Here is a 20,320-nt window from a genome sequence, read left to right on the forward strand (position 1 = left end):
CTTTTTAACCCCTCCGATGTGGCAATGTCCTTACAAAGCAAGAACATGAAGGTGACAAAGATTAACCAGTGATACTCCAATTTTAAAATATTAACATTTTAGAAAATAATTTTTAGCTCGGAACTAACAAACATTTGGCATCTATGGTGTATATCCCTAACAGCAAACACTTGCAATTTGCTGAGCACATTATGTACTACAAAGGAGACGTGTCTTTGATTGTGTGTTGATCAGGTCAGTGTCCCTTCAGCTGCTGCTTTTGAAATAAACCTCATTCAGTTAATGTGAACTACACTGATGTTTTATTCAATATATTATATTTTAAAATATATGACATTAAATTACTACATTTTAAAATGTGGTTAAGACACATGTTCCCATATACACCTGATTATATTATCTTGAACATTGAGGTATATTGTCAACAGTATATTTAATATTATAAGAATAGATTTACTCAATATATGAAAACAGTTATAATTTCAGTATGTTCCTATATATTGCAGTATATCACTTACACAGTCCATTATCACAAATTTCACAATTTATGATTATACATGTAATATAATGTCAAGTAATGGATTGGGAAATATATTTTTGTTGCGTAATGGTTTAGGGTATAAATTCTGACTGTGGACGGCACAGCATACGCTTTGAGACAGCTCTCTGCATTTAAAAAGTCAATATTCTTTCTTGCAGAAATCATTTCCGCACAGGTTAGTGAGTAAAAAAAAATCATTGACATAAAGGTGAAATACATTGTTTTGTGTTGTGAAAAGAATTTAAAAACAATGCTTTTCTTTCACTTTGTAGGGAAAAAAAGAAAACATGCTGATCTTTACTTCACTATGTCTTCTCCTCTGGCTGCAGTTCAAAGGGGTGGTGAGTAAAATGTGATTGTCCTAAAACGTCATCTATAGCATTAGGACATTTTTGCTGGTTTTATTACCTTTTATATGGATGTTAGGCAAGTTACGATGCTTTTGAGCGGGCTGTGTTGGGAAGCCTACATTTTGTGTGTGCATCTTCGCTAATTTAAGAAAAATATTTTTGCTCTTTTTCCACATATTCATGATAATTTTTGATGTGGTATTGTTGTCACTTTGTTGCTGTTTATATCAGAATTGTCTTGTCGCAGAAAGCTTTGCATGTAATATTTGCTGCCCTGTGTTTATATGTTAATAACTTTGTTTCATTGCAGTTACTTTACCTCTCTATAGGGTTGTTTTAGTTTTTCTTTTGCTACTTTAATGTGGTCAGCCGTTTGTGTTTGTGTTCTCCTGAAAATCTGAATTATGTTTTCCATTTGGTTTGAGTTCTAACCATAAAAATCAACAGAAATAAAAATCAACAGACATAAATGTTTGAACTCCATTACTCAGATTGTAATGAATCCCGCTTATGTTGGGCATTTTGGGTAGATATTGCATGTTCTCCATGTGCACACTTGGTCTAGGGCGTGCCCCGTGAAACAGCGCACAGGTTTAGGCCTTCACACACCTCGCTATCTTTAATTTGTTTTAAAAGGGTCTAGAAACATTTACGGTGACTATTACTTGCCAAGTGCAAATAAAATTATTTAATTAATGATGGTGACTGTAAAAAACAATTAACAAAGAATATAAACCAACCTGTCTCAAGGGATTTTGTTTCCTTTTCTTTCTTTTGCAGGAGTCTAAAGTAATACCATTAGGATTTTATGAAGAATCGATTGACGACATGTACTCTGACTGCAAAGACAAGATGGAGAAAATGGTTTTTGACAAGTACTCTGAAGAACTGACAGAGAAGGGATATGGAACGTACTGGGAAAGTGCAAAATACTTGATACAAGAAGATAACACCATTCTGACTTCACAGGAAATGCAAGCAATTGTTGTTTACACGGGAACTGCAGCATATTCAGCTCTTAACAGAGCAGTCAGAAGTGGTGGAAACACATACGGCACTTCATTTAAGTTCCACATTTTACATTTCTTGCTCGCATCAGCTTTACAGAAACTAAAAAAAAGCTGACAGTGGTATTTGCTATACCACTTACAGACGAAGCGCAATGAAATTTAAAATAATGCAGAAAAAAATGCGATTTGGTAGTTTTGCATCCAGCTCTCTGCAACCTGACATGACACAATTCGGTCAAGAGAGCTGCTTTAAAATTGAAACCTGTCATGGTGCAGCGGTGGAACAATATTCAGCTTATCCTGCAGAGAGAGAGGTGCTTATACCTCCCTATGAGGTGTTTACGTTTGTAAAGAGAAAGGTTGCAGAGCTGAGGGATTGTAGAACTGTTTATGTCTTGAAGAGTGCTGGCACTCACAGCAATCTGGATTGCAACTTAGTTAAATAATTTATCTCAATGCTTGGGAGTATCTAGGTTTTGACCATATATGTGTAAAACCTCATTCTTATAAATTATACCATTACATGTATTGCAAAACATTGATATTATCTTTGCTTTATGTGATTCTATGCTTCTGTGAAATATTCTGATGTAAACAATTTCATCAAGAGTTTTGACAATTTGGATGAATGGTTTTCCAACTCAATAAAACACTGAAACATTGTTAAATCCCTTGTTTTTCCTTTTTAGAATTGCAAAGTATGTACATCATTTAGAGTATAACCCAGGTCAACACAATAATGACCGTATCGCCAGGGGTAACTTCAGTGACCAAACAGTGTCTGTCTTGTTGTGTCTCTGCTCTGTCTTCTCTAACCTCCAGTCGGTCGAGGCAGATGACCGTTCATACTGAGCCCGGTTCTGCTGGAGGTTTTCCTTCCCGTTAAAGGGGAGTTTTTCTTTCCACTGTTGCTTCATGCTTGCTCAGTATGAGGGATTGCTGCAAAGCCATGAACAATGCAGACGACTGTCACTGTGGCTCTACGCTTCTTCAGGAGGGAATGCTGCTTGTCAAGACCTTGATGCAATCAACTGGGTTTTCTTATATAGGACATTTTTTGACCAATCTGTATAATATGACCCAATCTGTATAATATGATTGAATATGACTTTGGAAAGTGCCTTGAGATGACATGTTTCATGAATTGGCACTATATAAATAAAATTGAATTTAATTGAATTGCTAATAAAACCTAACACTATAGCTTCTTGTATTTGTCAGGAGCTGCCTCTAGGTGTCTGGAAACAGTTGTCCGGTTTCTATTTATGCTTACGACTATTGGAGGGTAAAACTTGAGTTAAGCTTCAGCTCAGCACCAAAGACAGCTATAAATTGGTTGTTAAAAGGTTGCTACACAATGCTTAACAAAAAAATGTCATTAACACTTGAACTTTGATATCTTTTTTATTAGCTACCAAAGATGTCACTATTTCCTTTAGTTTTTTTTCTTTTTGGTGATAGACCTACACAAAATGTTCCAAAATTGTAACATGGAGGGAAATTGATGCAAGGCCGTCTAGACATGTGATACAGCTTTGATCTAAACCATGCTGTTGTTGTTCAGTTGGATGGTGAACCTCTTATAAACATCAAGTGTTTTAAAGCCTCTATATGTTTTTATTCCAGGATTACCCTGTATTTACCACCAGATTCCCTACCCCTGCTGAAGACAAGCATCCCCACGGCATAATGTTACAGTGTTTTAGTGTGTGGTTGTTATATACAGGCTTTCTCACCATAGAAAGCATTTTATATGAAGGGCAAAAAGTTTTTTTTTTAAACTTGCTCTCGTCTTGCAAGCTTGTGTTTTCTCCATTGCTGATCTGCCAACACCCCATTCTTCTTCCTGTGCGCTAAGGTCAAGAGATCACAATTTGGTGGTAGCCTCATGCACCCGTTTTGACAGTGTTACTCCCCCCGGCTGTCATTGCACTGTACTGACTCCACTGACTCTTTTACAAAAGCAGCTAAATATTTTTCTATACATAAATTTTAAAACTAATCAACTCTGTGTTTCAACATTTCCTATCGTGTTTTTTCTGTTCCCCTCTGTAATTAACTGTGTTTCATTAGTGATACGCTTTATGATTTCTATCTGTAAAAAGTGCTACATAAATTAAATGTACTTACATAGTTATTATATGTTAATTATCCCAAAAAAACCAACCCCATCCCCCCACCCCCCCAAAAAAACCCAAAAAAACCCAAACAAACAGGGAAGCGTTTCCCTTTCATTACTCTTGTGAATTGCTCCGAATAATGCAGTTCTCCTCTGACTAACGTTCTAGAGAATATTTTCACAACTTCATTCTGGGCGTCAGGGCGTCAGTAAGTTTTCCTACCGAGTGTAAACCAAGGGTCACAAATTGATCTGCTACTCTTTCAAACGGTTTCAGGTTGTTTTTTCACCAGTCACGTTATTATGCAGCATTATACAACTAGGCAAAGCACTTCTCAGTGCACAGTTTTTCAAAGAAGGCAGCGTTTGTCCATAGGTGAATTGTTTCACTATTTGTAAGGAGACGCACTGAGTGCCATGAAACATCTTCGGTATCTCCCCAAGAACAGACTCAAAAATATATCCTGAATGTGGCCACAAAGGTCCCCATTCCTCAGAGTTTGGCAAATGAAGACATAAATGTATGTTAAATGACACATTTTCCTTTTCATAAAGTCTTTCACAGCTTTTTAACCCATCCGATGTGGCAATGTACTTACAAAGCAAGAACATGAAGGTGACAAAGATTAACCAGTGATAATAAAATTTAAAAAAATTAACATTTTAGAAAATTATTTTTAGCTCGGAACTAACAAAAATTTGGCATCTATAGCGTATCCCTAACACATCTTCCCATATACACCTGATTATATTATCTTGAGCATTGAGGTATATTGTCAACAGTATATTTAATATTATAAGACTAGATTTACTCAATATATATAATTTATAATTATATATATTGAGTAAATCTATAATTTCAGTTATAATTTCAGCATGTTCCTATATATTGCAGTATATCACATACACAGTTCATTATCACAAATTTCACAATTTATGATTATACATGTAATATAATGTAAAGTAATGTATTGGGAAATATATTTTTGTTGCGTAATGGTTTAGGGTATAAATTCTGACTGTGGACAGCACAGCACAAGCTTTGAGACAGCTCTCTGCATTTAAAAAGTCAATATTCTTTCTTGCAGAAATCATTTCCGCACAGGTGAGTGAGTTGAAAAAAATCATTGACATAAAGGTGAAATACATTGTTTTGTGTTGTGAAAAGAATTTAAAAACAATGCTTTTCTTTCACTTTGTAGGGAAAAAAAGAAAACATGCTGATCTTTACTTCACTATGTCTTCTCCTCTGGCTGCAGTTCAAAGGGGTGGTGAGTAAAATGTGATTGTCCTAAAACGTCATCTATAGCATTAGGACATTTTTGCTGGTTTTATTACCTTTTATATGGATGTTAGGCAAGTTACGATGCTTTTGAGCGGGCTGTGTTGGGAAGCCTACATTTTGTGTGTGCATCTCCGCTAATTTAAGAAAAATATTTTTGCTCTTTTTCCACATATTCATTATAATTTTTGATGTGGTATTTTTGTCACTTTGTTGCTGTTTATATCAGAAATGTCTTGTCACACGAAGCTTTGCATGTAATATTTGCTGCCTTGTGTTTATATGTTAATAACTTTGTTTCATTGCAGTTACTTTACCTCTCTATAGGGTTGTTTTAGTTTTTCTTTTGCTAGTTGAATGTGGTCAGCCGTTTGTGTTTGTGTTCTTCTGAAAATCTGAATTATGGTTTTCCATTTGGTTTGAGTTCTAACCATAAAAATCAACAGAAATAAAAATCAACAGAAATAAATGTTTGAACTCCATTACTCAGATTGTAATGAATCCCGCTTATGTTGGGCATTTTGTGTAGATATTGCATGTTCTCCATGTGCACACTTGGTCTAGGGTGTGCCCCATGAAACAGCGCACAGCTTTAGGCCTTCACACACCTCGCTATCTTTAATTTGTTTTAAAAGGGTCTAGAAACATTTACGGTGACTATTACTTGCCAAGTGCAAATAAAATTATTTAATTAATGATGGTGACTGTAAAAAACAATTAACAAAGAATATAAACCAACCTGTCTCAAGGGATTTTGTTTCCTTTTCTTTCTTTTGCAGGAGTCTAAAGTAATACCATTAGGATTTTATGAAGAATCGATTGACGACATGTACTCTGACTGCAAAGACAAGATGGAGAAAATGGTTTTTGACAAGTACTCTGAAGAACTGACAGAGAAGGGATATGGAACGTACTGGGAAAGTGCAAAATACTTGATACAAGAAGATAACACCATTCTAGCTCAGCAGGAAATGCAAGCAATTGGTGTTTACACGGGAACTGCAGCATATTCAGCTTTTAACAGAGACATGACACACTTTTAACCTGACATGACACATTTCGGTCAAGAGAGCTGCTTTAAAATTGAAACCTGTCATGGTGCAGCGGTGGAACAATATTCAGCTTATCCTGCAGAGAGAGAGGTGCTCATACCTCCCTATGAGGTGTTCACGTTTGTAAAGAGAAAAGTTGCAGAGCTGAGGGATTGTAGAACTGTTTATGTCTTGAAGAGTGCTGGCACCCACAGCAATCTGGATTGCAGATTAGTTCCAGGATTTTTTGGCAAACTTTGGAATAAATTCCTAGGTTTGGTGAAATGAAATACTGCACCCTAATAAAGTATCATTTTAAATTTATTGTTTGCATGCTTTAACTGCAAATTAGTTAAATAATTTATCTCAATGCTTGGGAGTACCTAGGTTTTGGCCATATATGTGTAAAACCTCATTCTAATAAATGATAATTTTACATCTATTGTAAAACATTAATATTAGATTTGCTTTATGTAAATGTATGCTTCCATATATAATCTAAGGTAAACAATGTCATCAAGAGTTTTGACAAGTTGGATGAATGGGTTTACAACTCAATAAAACACTGAAACATTGTTAAATGCCATGATTTTGATTCTTTGAATGGCATAGCATAGAATATATATATATATATATATATATATATATATATATATATATATATATATATATATATATATATATATATATATATATATATATTCATATATATATATATATATATATAGAATGACAACCTTTCCCAGGTGTACCCCGCCTCTTGCCCAGTGAACGCTGGAGATAGGCACCAAATTATACGGTCAATCAGTTTTAGTCACAAAATTTCCATTTATTTCTGGTTACAAATCCTCATTAGCGATTATATCTGTCACACAACGAAAATTACAGCGAAAGCCCAGTGGGCGACAGATGTCAATTCAGCATTAGTACATTAAACACTGATATCAAATTATCATCATAATTTGATCAAAGATGGTAATCAACTTGACATAAATCCTTTGACATCAATTTGATGTATGTCAAATAGTTATTTTATTGATATAATTTTAACTTTACTTCAATATCAAGCTTCTCTGAAATTGATGGGTAGGCAGGCAGAAAACAAAACAAAGAAATTATATATATATATATATATATATATATATATATATATATATATATATATATATATATATATATATATATAATTATTATTATTTTATTTTTTACCTCCTTCTCCTGCAGCTCATATGAAACTAATCTTACTCAGTTTGATAGTTAGACCTGCTATGGAATATGGAACAGATGAGGCGCATCTATGAAATATTATTTTAAAACATCATGAAAACAAGCAAGAAGTGCTTTTCCCACCATATTAAACGCTCATTACCAAACAGGTAGTTAAAACTCTCACTAATGAAGGCATGAAGGACTAAAGTTGTGTTCATCTTGGAGCATGAAGGAGTGTGATAGCAATCCTAACTGCCAAGTATATAAAAAGTATCGCAATTCACAACAAAAACTTGCTTGTCAATCTACATCTTTTCTCCATTAAGAATTAATTACATCTAACTGTGGTTCAAAATAGCCACATTATTTTTTCCCCCTGATCCTATAGTGAGAAATATACACATTAACAATACTTGTTTGGCTGTCTTTCAAAAAGCAATCAACATGGGCAATATAAACACACACACACACACACACACACACACACACACACACACACACACACACACACACACACACACACACACACATATATATATATATATATATATATATATATATATATATATATATATATATATATACATATAAAATAGGTGGATATATATGACCCATAGGGGTCGCACTTTCCTTAAACAAGAACTTTACTGAGTAAAAGCTCCTGTTGCCATGGAAACTCAACAACCCAAAGGTCAGCTACGCGTGTTTTGAGGAGAATGGCTTATGGATCTTTCACACTTAGAGGAGCCGTGGTAAGAGAGTTCTATGACAAAAGAACCTCTTTAAATCTGAATTCAAGAAAGCTGAGCAGAGTTCCTGAGTTTGTCACCAGATTCTCTAACCTCTCGGTCCTTCTGTTGTGCAACAACTCCATCACTGTTCTTCCACCACAACTGCAATCTCTAAAACACGTGAGTCTTCTCTGTTTGCCTTTCTTCTGCCCAACAAATCACAAAGATTACTTACATATGTTTTTTCTTGATTATCTTAACATCCCTTCTTTTTCATTGTAAAGTCATTTGTTTTATTTATGCATAAATATACACAGTTGCACACTTCTTTAATTTCTTGAGTAGGCCGTTGCTATTTTTTTTAACAACCGTAAAGTATTTAAACTTGTGTGGTAAAGTTGCTCCTTGTTTGTACAGCTAAATTTCTCCACTGTGGGACAATAAAGATTATTTTTGACTCTACTCTATCTTCAAGCTGACAGAACTGAATCTGGGAAACAATGCCCTGAAGGAGGTTCCTGTAGTTCTCAGCGGTCTCGAGTCCCTGAGGAAACTCTACCTCTACAGCAACAACATCGATGCGGTTCCACCTGATGTGATCGGTAGGTCTGGATCCTTCTGGGTAAGAAGCAGAGGCTTAAAATCAACTCAACGACTGTGTCCTCGTGTTTTAAAGGTCGCTTAGGAAACCTCGTTGTCCTCAATCTCAACCACAACAACATTCGAAGGTTGCCACCAGAGATCGGAAGGTAAATACATGTCTCCACTTTGTCCACGATTGCTTTTTGTTGCTCCACTTTACGTGTCCTGGAAAGGATGCAATTTCCAAGTTTGAATCCCACAGATTGCCAATGTGGGTCCCTGAGCAAGGCTCTTAGCGGCAATGTGCTCTGCATAGTGGCAGCTGAAAAAAGGGGATCGGGTTAAATGCAGAGGACAAATATCATTGCCATGGATGTTGAGATAAATAAATAAAAAATATGATTTTATTAGTTATTGCTTTATGTAATCCCATTTAGCCAAGGGAGCAGTATTTCTTCTTCTTCTACAATATTTCCTGAGGTTGGAGCACACACAGAGAGAGGGATCTTTGCTCAATCTCTCAATCTCTCTAGACTGCCCAGAATCCTGATCCTCTCTGCTCTCATCTAATCAGCTGAAGGTTTTCCATGGGATTTACGTCTGGTTACTGGATGGCCATGGAACAAAGTTGGTTCTGACTCTGGTGAATCACTTCTGGGTCCATTTGAACATAAGTCTCTGCTGGTTTTATGAAGAAAGCCCACTGCGTCAACATTTCTTAGCTTTCTGACTGAGGCCACCAGATTTTAGTCAGAAATAATTTTTACCTCCTCCATTATCCTCCTCCTCCTCCTCTTCATTAAGTGTTATGCAAGGTAAACCCGGGTCCTCATCCAGCCTTGCTTGTCACAGTCCCGGTTGAACTTTTTAATTAAAGGCAATTATCTTTGACGGGAGATATGATTAGGTTTAGGTGAATAGTGCATCGGTATTACCTAACGGGCATGTAGATTTATCGTTCCCGTTTTAGAGGGAGGCCAAAAAGCAATTGCCCTGCTATAATAACATATGTTTTGATTGAAATTACTTTTTGTTTGACTGGCTAATACAAGGTTTTGATCACAAATGTATTTTTTTTTTTTATTGAAGTGACCTTTATTTTTTTATTGAATAATAAACAGACAAACTTCCCTCCGTACTATAACAGCACCAGTGATTTCGTGCAAATTAATTTTGCTTATCGTGGATCTTTTTTTTCCTCCTGCCGACGAATCGTGTTCCTATTTGAAGGCGGATGTTTAAAAATCGTTTTCAGCGTGAGATCATAAAAAAAAAATCAGAAATAGGAGAGGAAATTATTTCAATACGCTGAACACATTCATCAGCAGTTGTGGAGAGTCGGCAAGTGACATCAAGTCACCGCTCAAAAGCTATTTCACGGTGGCTGTTGGCTGGTTAATTTATTTTCTCATCAGTGTGGTGAGATGAACATATAAGACATAATATCTTTCCATGTCAAAGACAATAAAAATCTGGTTTCTCGCGCAGCTTGATGAAGCTTCAACGCCTCGGTTTGCTGGATAACAAGCTGGAGGAGCTTCCTGATGAAGTTGGCCGTCTTACCGAGTTATCTGAGCTCAACCTTACCTTCAACCAGCTGTCACGGCTTCCCCGGGAGCTCTACCGGTGCAGGGAGCTGAAAAGACTACATGTAGCCAGAAACAAGCTGACGAGCCTGCCAGAGGTGGGTCCGCACTGATTGGTTTGTCAAAGCAGGCCTCATTTGTGGCAGCTTCTAACCTTGAACAGCGAACATCCGAATCTAACTTTGATGACATTGATGCTTTTCCTACAGGGAATAACTGCTCTTGCTAAACTCCAGGTTCTGGATGTGGCTGGGAACATGCTGTCCATGTTTCCCGTAGAGGTGCATTGAACAGTAATGTCCACGAGAATGTGCTGTTATTTAAGAAGCGAAAAGGGCATCACGTAACGTGCAAATCGACACTGTTTAGTTCCACCGGCTGCCGCTGAGGGAGCTGTACTGTGAGGAGAACGGGCTGGTTCAGTGTGAGCTGGTGCCTTTGCTGGAGAACACTGAGCTCCTTTCACTAAAGGTCATTATTATAATTTTTTTTTTCATATATTCACATTGTTGGTTCCACAAGCTGTCGTTCTGGGTATAACAGTTGTGTCTCCTTAGGAGCTAGCTGCCAGATTTGTTCTGCAAGAAGACAGAAAGAAGTCCTCTCTGATCCACCTGAAACTTCCACATTACCCGGACCTGAGCGACCTGTTGGCCAGCAGGGGCCGTTGTGCTGTTTGTCAGAGTCCCTTCCTCACTACGTGGCTGGAGTGCGTGCATTTTATAAGTCTGGAGAAGGTCAGAATGCTCCTTTAGGAAACAAGTTCAATATCGTCTTCTGTGTCTTCTTCTGTAACAAAATTGACAGTGGATCAAGCACAATAGACAAAGATCAGATTTTGAACTGTTGGTTTATTAGTTATTGAGGAAAATGATGAGATTTGATATAACTGGAAGAGCAAATGTGCAACTGGAGCTTCCATTTAATGTCTCTATTAACTATGAATCACACATGTCATAGAGGAATTTCAGCCAGTAAGTCAATGATAACCAGCTTCAGCTCTGAATATATTTATCCTCAGATTCATCTTTGAATTTCTATTAAATTGTAGTAAGAGCTGTGCACTGCAAAAACGGATCTAAAAATAAGTAAAATGTTCTTAAAGTTAGTGTATTTACCCTTGATTTGAGCAGGTAAATAAGATTATCTACCAATGGAATTAGTATTTCTACCCCTAAAATAAGATAATTAGACATCCTGCACTTGAAATAAGATGAAGGAGAGGAGTTGTTTCTATTTTAAATGCAAAAATCTTATTCCATTGGTAAATCATCTTATTTACCTGCTCAAATCAAGGACAAATACACTAATTTTAAAGAACATTTTACTTATTTCTAGTTCCGTTTTTGCAGTGTGACCAAACCGAGCCATAGAATGATATGTTATATGTGAACAAAACGTGTGATTAAGGCTCTTATGGACTTACTTTTTTTTGTAGAATTTACTCCAAGGACAAGGAGCCATTATTTTTCATAGGATTTTTCTTGGCTTATTCAGATCTTTCCCAGCAATGTTGGCTGGTGGTCTGATCCCGGTTACATTGAAACTGGCCCTCAGCACTGACTGAGAAAAAAAAAACTGTTTAATACACAAAAAAGGTTCTGTATTGTGGTCTAAACTTTTGCCAGAACATTTCCCGAGCAATTTACCAGTTTTTCTTTGCCATCATTAACAGCGCTCTTCATGCTAAACCCCAGCTCCATTCTTTCAGCACTGCGGAGCATTGTTGGGTATTTTTCTGCAGATATTATGTCTAGAAACTTTGACTACTGCATTAAAAAAGGACTTTATTTCTTCTGAGTTACTCTGGTGTGTTTCTGAACCTATGAACTCTTAATGATTTTTGCTTATTGCATAATTTGTGTTTATCATTCACAACTAGGCAGGATAATGAGACTCTTCAATTATCTCTTTAATCTGTATAAAAATCCTAATATTGTTTGTTTTACAGAATCCCCCCCCTCCCCCCAACTAAAAACAAATAAGTTTTCTCTCCAGAAAGTGTCGCAAATGTGGTTTTGTGCATTTTAATCTTATGCATTTTGTGAAATTTATTGCAGATATCCAACTGAAATCAGAGCTTCACCGTTCAGACTTTTCTTTCCCATTAGCGACTTCTGGTTTTCTTTGATGTCTGGCCTATCGATACAAATTTTGACCGATCCAAAGATGTGCAGCAGGTTCTTTGATAGAGGCCGTAGTTTTGAGTCCCATAGAAAATCAAGAAAACACACGAGTATCTTCATTATTGCATCAAAGCATATGTCCCTGACCTTTATCTGAACTTTTAAAACACACAGAAAAAGTGCATCAACGAACTTGCTGTTGGTGGATGTGTTTATGGACCAGAAATGATGGCAGTTCTCATATTCTGTTGTATTTTATCAACAGTGAGAAATAGAATTGTATTTTTTCAGATTGTAACCTCTGACCGATTTGATTTGTTAGATCATCATCCATACCTTTTGAATCAACATACTGTGCTCATTCTTGTACAGTTTATGAATAAACTGCTACGCGTCTCCAGAACTTAACATTGGATCATTTTAACTTGCAGACATTACAATCAATGACACGTTTTGTGAATTGGCTTCCTTTTGATTGTCTTTTTCTTTTTTTTTAAATACAAAACAAAACGTGAGACTGAAACTAATATAAAATTTCCAGGAGATCTTTTTCAAGAGCTCAGATAACCTTAGCCACACTGCAAATGTGAAACTACCCTGAAATACTACAAATATGCAGTGATTAAGGTACATCTTTGTGTCGTTTGTCTGCTGTAGGACATGAACATGAGGAGTTGTCTCACCGTTCCGGTTCGGGCTCGTCTGTGTTCATACAGCTGCTTCAGATCAGGTGGACGCTCCTACTATGGTGTTGAAACATCATGAAGACAACAGCATTAAAGACTCTTTGGCCACTAGGTGGTAGCAAAAGAGCGTTGTATTTTTTATACATCGCAGATTCCTTTCCACATTGGAGTTTTTTTCAGTTTTTTTTTTTTTTTTGGTTCTCTGTGTCAACTATAGTTTTCATACAACTCTAATCAATGAGACAAAGTTAAATGTTAAAAGTATTAAGGAGGTAATTTAAACTTTTGGAGGTTTTAAAAAACACATTTTAATAGACCTGCATACATCTAGGCAGCTTAATTTCTGGACATAAGTCAATTTGTGGAGGTGTGTAGGTACATAACCTATTACATGTTTATAAATGCCAAGGAATATGCAACGCTATAATCAGAATCAGAATCAGACATACTTTAATAATCCCATGGTGAAATTACTTTTGTTACATGCTCCAGAATACACACATTGTTATATATGTATTTACAACATTCCACACAAGGTAATATGATATATACATGTATATAGTCAAGTGAAGTCCAAGTGAAGTGATGTGAACTTAAGTGAACTTAAAAAAGTTATATATTGACAACAGAGAATCGTCCTTTTCACCTAGTATCAGTAGAGCTGTACCATTTTTATCTCCATCTCCTTCTGGTGGCATCTGTTCCAACCTGCCAGACAGGAGAAAGCTAGAGCGAGAGGGAGGGATGGAAAGAACTTCATTGCAAGCAAATTAATTTCTCATCCACACCTCCAGAGCCTAGCAGTCTGTTCACTTGCTGCCGCGGCCTCCGCCGCCGCTGCTGCTGCTGCCGCTGAACGTGTGTCTGCTGAGTCGGAGCCTCATACATAATGCATCAGGTTTAATTGCAAACCCAGAAACTAATGACTTTGGACTGGTTAACAGCAGGGGAGCCATACATCTCGAGCAAACTGAATGAAAAATCAGCTCAGAGGAGAGGAAAAAAAGCAGCCTAGCCCCTAATTGATGAATAATTGAAGCGGCGAGCTACAGGGCATAATTGTGACATTTTGTTTCAATCAATTTCCAAGTGGTGTGGGCGAAAGTGCACTTAAAGCGAAAAAAGGCAGTGACAATGAATGTGAAAGAAAGGGAGAGATAGATAGAGAAGGAGAATGGATGCTGATGGAAATGAACGTGTCTTCAGTCACTGAAATGACATTTGGTGGAGCAGAAGATGGGAACAAATTACTTTCCTCCCCATCTACCTCTTAAATCTGCTCAAACTCTTTATTATACTTGCTGTTGAATCACGTTTTATTTCTGCCAATGGATGTATTTTAATTTTTTAAAAGAAAGAAAGACTGCTAACATTTTAGCTGGTAATTCCCAACATCTTTCTACACCTTTTTTTTTCATACCCATCCATTAAGACTTTATATTATCCATTAATCAACACACTGGCTATGCGTGTGTTGACGCACTCCTTTCCAGTTATAGTCTCTGCACAAAAATGTCTTCAGCTGCTTTTTCCCCCGAATTTCTGGTTCATCTTTTGCCGAAGAAAACTTAACAATTAAGCCTATACTCGCTCTTTAATGTACAAAACATGTTAAAGACTCACCAATTAAAAGGGGTTAATTACCATTCTTAATCATTTCAGAGCAGTGAGCCTGGCTGATAAATAGGTCATTACTGTGGGCCACATACTAGCAGGTGAAGGGGCAACAGTAAGTCCCTTCTTCCGGGTAACAGATGACAGGTCCTGCAGCACCAGCGACCTCAGAAATAGTCACTAGTCTGGTACCAAGCTTTATGCATTTAAACACACTGCAGAAGAGTAGACCACAGTACTTAAATTAGTGCACATTCTGTTACATTACAACTAGCTGCATTGCATTTTCCTGGGTTTTTCCATGACAAGCTAACACAAACTAATAAAAAACATAATTGTGAAGCAGAAGGCTAAAAAAACAAAGCAATACATAGTTTTGACTTTTTTTCACAAGGAAAAATCTGAAAAGTGTGGTGCGCATTTGTTTTCCAGTGTCAATATTTTATCAAACAAGAATCAATACTTTATGAACCACTTTCCCCAATTGCTACTGAAAATCATTTTAATAATTTTGCCTCTACCGCTTTGTTTATGCCATGAAAGCTTCAGAACTCATATATTAGCCACATCCCTGTACATATCCATTGGCATTTTCTGTTTACCTGTCAGATTATTATGTTTGTGTGCAGCATGTTTCCTAAATTCACACATGGTGATTGGCATCTATGGAAATAGGACGGTTGCACCCTCAAAGGAGACGCCATATGGAGGGGAGCTCCACACCGACGAAACGCCCCTGCAAAAAAAAAAAAAAAAAAGAAAAGCTTGTAAATTCCTGACATGCCTAACATATGTTAATGAGCCTCTCTCCCACTCTGATATAATTACTGTGAGGGGCATATTGCCTTTGGTGAAAACGTCTGTCTCTTGTGTCATGGTTACCTCACGGGGGGGCAGAAAAAGTAAAGAATGATGAAGTGGTGGATACATAAATTCTCATTTACCCTGGTTAGAGTTAAAAGAGAGTGAGGCAGGCAAATTCACTCAGCTTGATGTATTTATACGAAGGCGGCTTGGGTTTATTATAATCCTCTTTTGTTCAAGTGCTTTCTGCGGTCTTGTATTGTTGCTGAGGAGATGTTTGGTTTGCCTTGTCAGTTAAAGCACTTACACAACAACAAAGCAAGCAGTGCCTGTGGCTCCCTGAGCTCAGAAAACCTCCTCTCGGACTGTTCTTTGTAACAATAAAGTTTTATCTCTGCACTTTCTAAAGACTAGTTGACTTCCTTCAATTTAATTTGACCCGTTTTTGTTGAGTCTTTAGTATGTTGCTGGTTGTCTCATACTTTTGCCATTTTATGCTTATGTTTTGTGCCCCAAAAAAATGAGCTGTTTACCCAGAGACGACTTAGACTCAACATACATAACATACATGTGGTGGTTTTTGATTATTTATCTCCTTTTTACACAGTTACATATCACATTTCTCCTAATAGTTAATTTGATATACTGTCAAGAAAACTAGTCTGATATCTAATTAACCACACAAATATAAAATACTTACAGTTTGGACATGGAAGTAGGTTGTGTGGAAACAGCAAATGCTGGGTTGTGCGTTTGGTAACCAAATCTGGCAACAAATCTGCAAATGGGCGAACTGGCCTGAGGACTCTCAATTAGATTAGCTTTTAGGTGCAAACATAACAAAAACAATCAAACTGCACATTTTCGTTCCTAAATGCAAAAAGAGAAAACTGAAAAGTCAACAGTGTAAAATAACAATTAAACATAAACTGCAAAAACTGTAACAGTAAAACTCACCCGTTAGATGTTTACTTTAAACGTCTTAAACATTTCAAAATAAAACATTTATTATTTCATAATTTTTTAAATTATGTTTTATTCTTGAATTGAAATATTGTATATTATTATTATTATTATTATTATTATTATTATTATTATTATTATTATTATTATTATTATCATTATTATAATAATAATTATTATTGGTTTATTTTTATTGGCTTGTGATCCTCAGTTGGCTTTAGGTCTAGACTTTTAGCCAGAAGCCTCTTTTCCAAAACATTTCCATCATAAACCCAAAAAGATGAGCCTCCTCTGAGCTCGCTATGAACATTCATAAGTCATAAGCAGAAACTGCCTTATCCCACAAAGCTGTGAGTTTTCAATATAGCCAGCACTGCGGGACCACTGGAGCTGTCGTATGTCATTGACGTCAGTATATGTATTAAATCTGCATCTGAGCCAATTTTAAAAAAAAAACAATAATAGTTGGCTCAACAACTTAGTCCTGTTGTTAGCTGAGAAAATGCACTGCAGAAAGGGAACAAAAAGTAAACAAAACCTTCTTGAAATGAGTGTAATTCTTGATATGAGCAGGTAAATAAGATGATCTGCCAATGCAATGAGTATTTTAACCCTAAAATACGATAATCAGATATGCTGCACTTGAAACAGGGCGATGGGGATGAGTTGTTGCTATTCTAAGTGCAGCAATCTTATTCCATTGGCAGATAATCTTATTCACCTGCTCAAATCAAAGGCAAATACACTCATATCAAGAAAATATTACTTACTTTTAGTGTGCTTCTTATGTACGGTTGGAAATCCTGCTGTTGGCTGATTAACGAAACCACACATCATCGCGTCATCTCTCTGTTTGACCCGCATAGCCAGCTCGCCATGTGAGACAGAGGTGTAACCGAGATCGGGTGGCGGTGTTGGCTCAAAGGGGCTCGCCTGACACGTGAATGTGCTCCGGTTGTCTCGCTGGAAGGAAAACCTCCTCCCCTGTCTTGAGTTGTTTGCTAACAGGTTTTCTTTAAGGATTTTACTGTATTTACAGTTCAACCAAAAATTATAAATTTAACCAACCAACAAGGTTTCTGGTATGAAATCAGATGGGCATCTCTCAAAGGATAATAAAACAAGTGTTGCTGTTTTTTGCCACACAGAGTGTTTTCCATGTCAGCCATTCTGAGCTAATGTTGAGATAAGTTTTGCGTTTTCTGACTTGTTGATTGTTTTTGCATTTGGTTGCAGTCTGTTTTCTTTCTACAAATATATTGTCATATTATTTTTTTTGGTCTTTTTTCTTTTTTTTTTTTTTCTTTTCCACATCTCAGGACACTTTAAACATGCCATTGTGGCCACAATTACAAATCTTATTCTCAACCCAACCCAAACCTCTTCTCCTTGTGGGTTTAGCAGCAGTGGTTTCATTAAAACGAGTCCCATCAAATACTGAAGCAGTTCTGTGGCTGCAGTGAATGGGAGAGCAGTCTCATAGCCAGGATCAGAAGAATCTGCTGTGGAGCACCGACGCCCACGGCAGGTTCTGGTTTGATCCCACTGGCAGAGCACCAGGGTTTTGTCTGCCTGACAGCAGCACAATCAATTCTGATTTGCTGTTAATCATGACAGGCACCAGGGGGCAGTGTGATTCTCTGCTGGTTAAACAGATGAACAGAGATGGACTGATAAAACAGCAAACTGATGAATCTATGAGATAGAGCTGCTAATAAAGGCGAGAACAATGAGATGTTATTAAAATCAAAGCTTAATTGAAACCCCATCGTCAGTTCAAAAGCACTTCTAAGACACGTTTGACTTTTAAATCTTATAAATGGGAGGAAAGATTTCTTGGTTTAGGAAAATGGAAAGTTTTCCTGCAGCCGTTGATGCATATCAATAAAAAAAAAATAAGATAGCAAAGGCACCAGATGTGCAAGACTGTGCGTCAGAATCCAAACAACCCAAACAAAAGAGTCACCTCAATAGAAATTAGAAAGTGAAAAGAAATAATCCAGACAAGCTTGACTTAAAAGCGCGCCGGGCTATGGAAGGCTGCAGCAAAACAAAGCCACCCAGATGCAATAACCTGGCTTTCCCCACAGACCTTTTGTGCTCTTATTCGCATCGCCACCTATAAATAAAAAACAGTCTGAGTCCTTTGAGGCTATGAGGAAGTGATTCCATTACAGAAGCGTTCCTCATTAGGGGAGTTCTAAGACAAGAGCCTGGTCGTCGGGCCAGCCCCCCCCCCTCCCTTTCTGGCAGTTCTGGGTCACCACCAACCACAATGCAAAGAAATACCATTACAAGCGTGTGTTTGCTGCAGAAATATGACAAAACGCTGCGGTAACTTCAAAAGAAAATAAATCTTTCATCTTGGGTGTCTTTGAATCTCTCGGAAAGTTTCTCCGGGTCTGGTTGCAACAGAGACCTCGGGAGAGGGACGAGGATGAGAGTAGCTGTTTATTTATTTGGGGGAAGCAGGAGTGAAAGGGAAAAAAAAGAGACCGAAAGAGATGTCGCCGCTAGTTTTTGATGTGGCTTCATACAGTTCACTTAGTTTGATGTGATGTACAGGTGCATCTCTGTGAATTTGAATATCACAGAAACGTCAGTTTATTTCAGCAATTAAATCTGAAAAGAGGAACTCTTATTACGCGAAGAATAATATATTTCATGTGCTCATTTCTGCTCATTTTAATGATTCTGGCTTACAACTGAAAACAAAACTGAGCTCCTTAGATATTTAAAATATTACTTCAGGCCAATAAAAAAAAGTATTTGAATACAGAAATCTGTCTTTATTGCAATGTCCATTTTCTCTACAGTATATACACCTGATAGGTCAAGGCTCCTTTTGCATGAACATCTCCCTTTGAATCTGCTGAGGCGTTAAGAAAGCCTCTTGATTATCCTCCATAGATTTTATATAGACTTTAGGCCGGCTGAATACAGCGTAGTGATAACATGACGATTAAACCAGGCATTGATGCTACTGACGGCCCAGACACTCCAAGTCCTGCTGGAAAAAGATAGAAAGATTCTCTGTAAAGCTTCTCGGGCAAAGGGGAGGACGAGCTGCTCTCAAATGTCCCGGCAGACGGCTGCATTGACAAAACACAGTGGACCAACACATGACCAAACCGTCACCAACTGTGGAAACTTCACACAAGACCTCCAGCCGCTTCAATTTGGTGTCTCTCCACTCTTCCTCCAAACTCTTTGACCTCACTCTGAAAATGCAAAACTGGCTTTGATCTGAGCAACAATCCAGTCACTTTTCTCCTTGGCCCGGGCAAGATGCTTCTTAAGTCTGTACATCAAGAGTGGCTTAACACATTGAATGACACAGTAGCAGCCAGTGGCCTTGATGGGCCCATGTATGTCTGCACCAAAGTCCTGAATAGGCTTTGCTTTCCAATCCTCTCAGGGCTGCGGTTATCCCGGTTGCTTCTGCAGTTATTTTTCTAACACACCTTTTCCCACTCAAATGTAACATTAATCCATGTCGGGATAACGCACTCTGTGAACATCTAGCTTCTTTATCAGTGATCTTTGTGGGTATAACATGACAGTTTCAAAATTCAAACATCCTTTTGTGTTAGTCTCGTGGGATTTTCAAATTTTCCGAGAAGCTGTGGGGCAATCTTTGCAATTATTGGAAATAAACGCTTGGAATATAATCACTCTGTGTGTTC

At 37.3% G+C, this 20,320-nt stretch overlaps 2 protein-coding genes across 4 annotated transcripts; both read left to right on the forward strand.

Moving 5' to 3' along the window:
* The first annotated feature begins 768 nt into the window (after positions 1 to 768).
* LOC118565532 (ecto-ADP-ribosyltransferase 5-like) lies at positions 769 to 2,510 on the forward strand. Its single transcript, XM_036145950.1, is given in 3 exon segments — positions 769 to 882; positions 1,672 to 2,004; positions 2,006 to 2,510. Coding segments are annotated over 3 exon segments (729 nt in total). The 5' UTR covers positions 769 to 828; the 3' UTR covers positions 2,348 to 2,510.
* Positions 2,511 to 8,230: 5,720 nt separating this feature from the next.
* Positions 8,231 to 13,637, forward strand: lrrc69 (leucine rich repeat containing 69). 3 transcript variants are annotated; one of them, XM_021319535.2, is made up of 8 exons: positions 8,231 to 8,453; positions 8,749 to 8,875; positions 8,950 to 9,022; positions 10,344 to 10,539; positions 10,651 to 10,722; positions 10,811 to 10,912; positions 11,002 to 11,178; positions 13,225 to 13,637. In XM_021319535.2, the coding sequence occupies exons 1-8, from the start codon at positions 8,259 to 8,261 to the stop codon at positions 13,330 to 13,332; spliced, it is 1,050 nt and encodes a 349-aa protein (XP_021175210.2). In that variant the 5' UTR covers positions 8,231 to 8,258; the 3' UTR covers positions 13,333 to 13,637. The 3 variants fall into 3 exon arrangements, with proteins under 3 accessions (XP_021175210.2, XP_012724104.2, XP_036001844.1); XM_012868650.3 differs by having other exon boundaries at positions 10,999 to 11,178; positions 13,225 to 13,633; XM_036145951.1 differs by having other exon boundaries at positions 10,999 to 11,150; positions 13,225 to 13,276.
* Positions 13,638 to 20,320: the final 6,683 nt, after the last annotated feature.

This window comes from Fundulus heteroclitus, chromosome 13, assembly GCF_011125445.2.
Source record: "Fundulus heteroclitus isolate FHET01 chromosome 13, MU-UCD_Fhet_4.1, whole genome shotgun sequence".
NCBI classification, from domain to species: domain Eukaryota; kingdom Metazoa; phylum Chordata; class Actinopteri; order Cyprinodontiformes; family Fundulidae; genus Fundulus; species Fundulus heteroclitus.

Bases quoted from the DNA above. Each gene is read 5' to 3' on its own strand.
- lrrc69 (XM_012868650.3), top strand. From the start codon at position 8,259: ATGGCTTATGGATCTTTCACACTTAGAGGAGCCGTGGTAAGAGAGTTC. The intron at 8,876-8,949 runs GTAGGTCTGGAT...CGTGTTTTAAAG, and splicing joins GGTTCCACCTGATGTGATCG to GTCGCTTAGGAAACCTCGTT. The intron at 9,023-10,343 runs GTAAATACATGT...TTTCTCGCGCAG, and splicing joins TTGCCACCAGAGATCGGAAG to CTTGATGAAGCTTCAACGCC.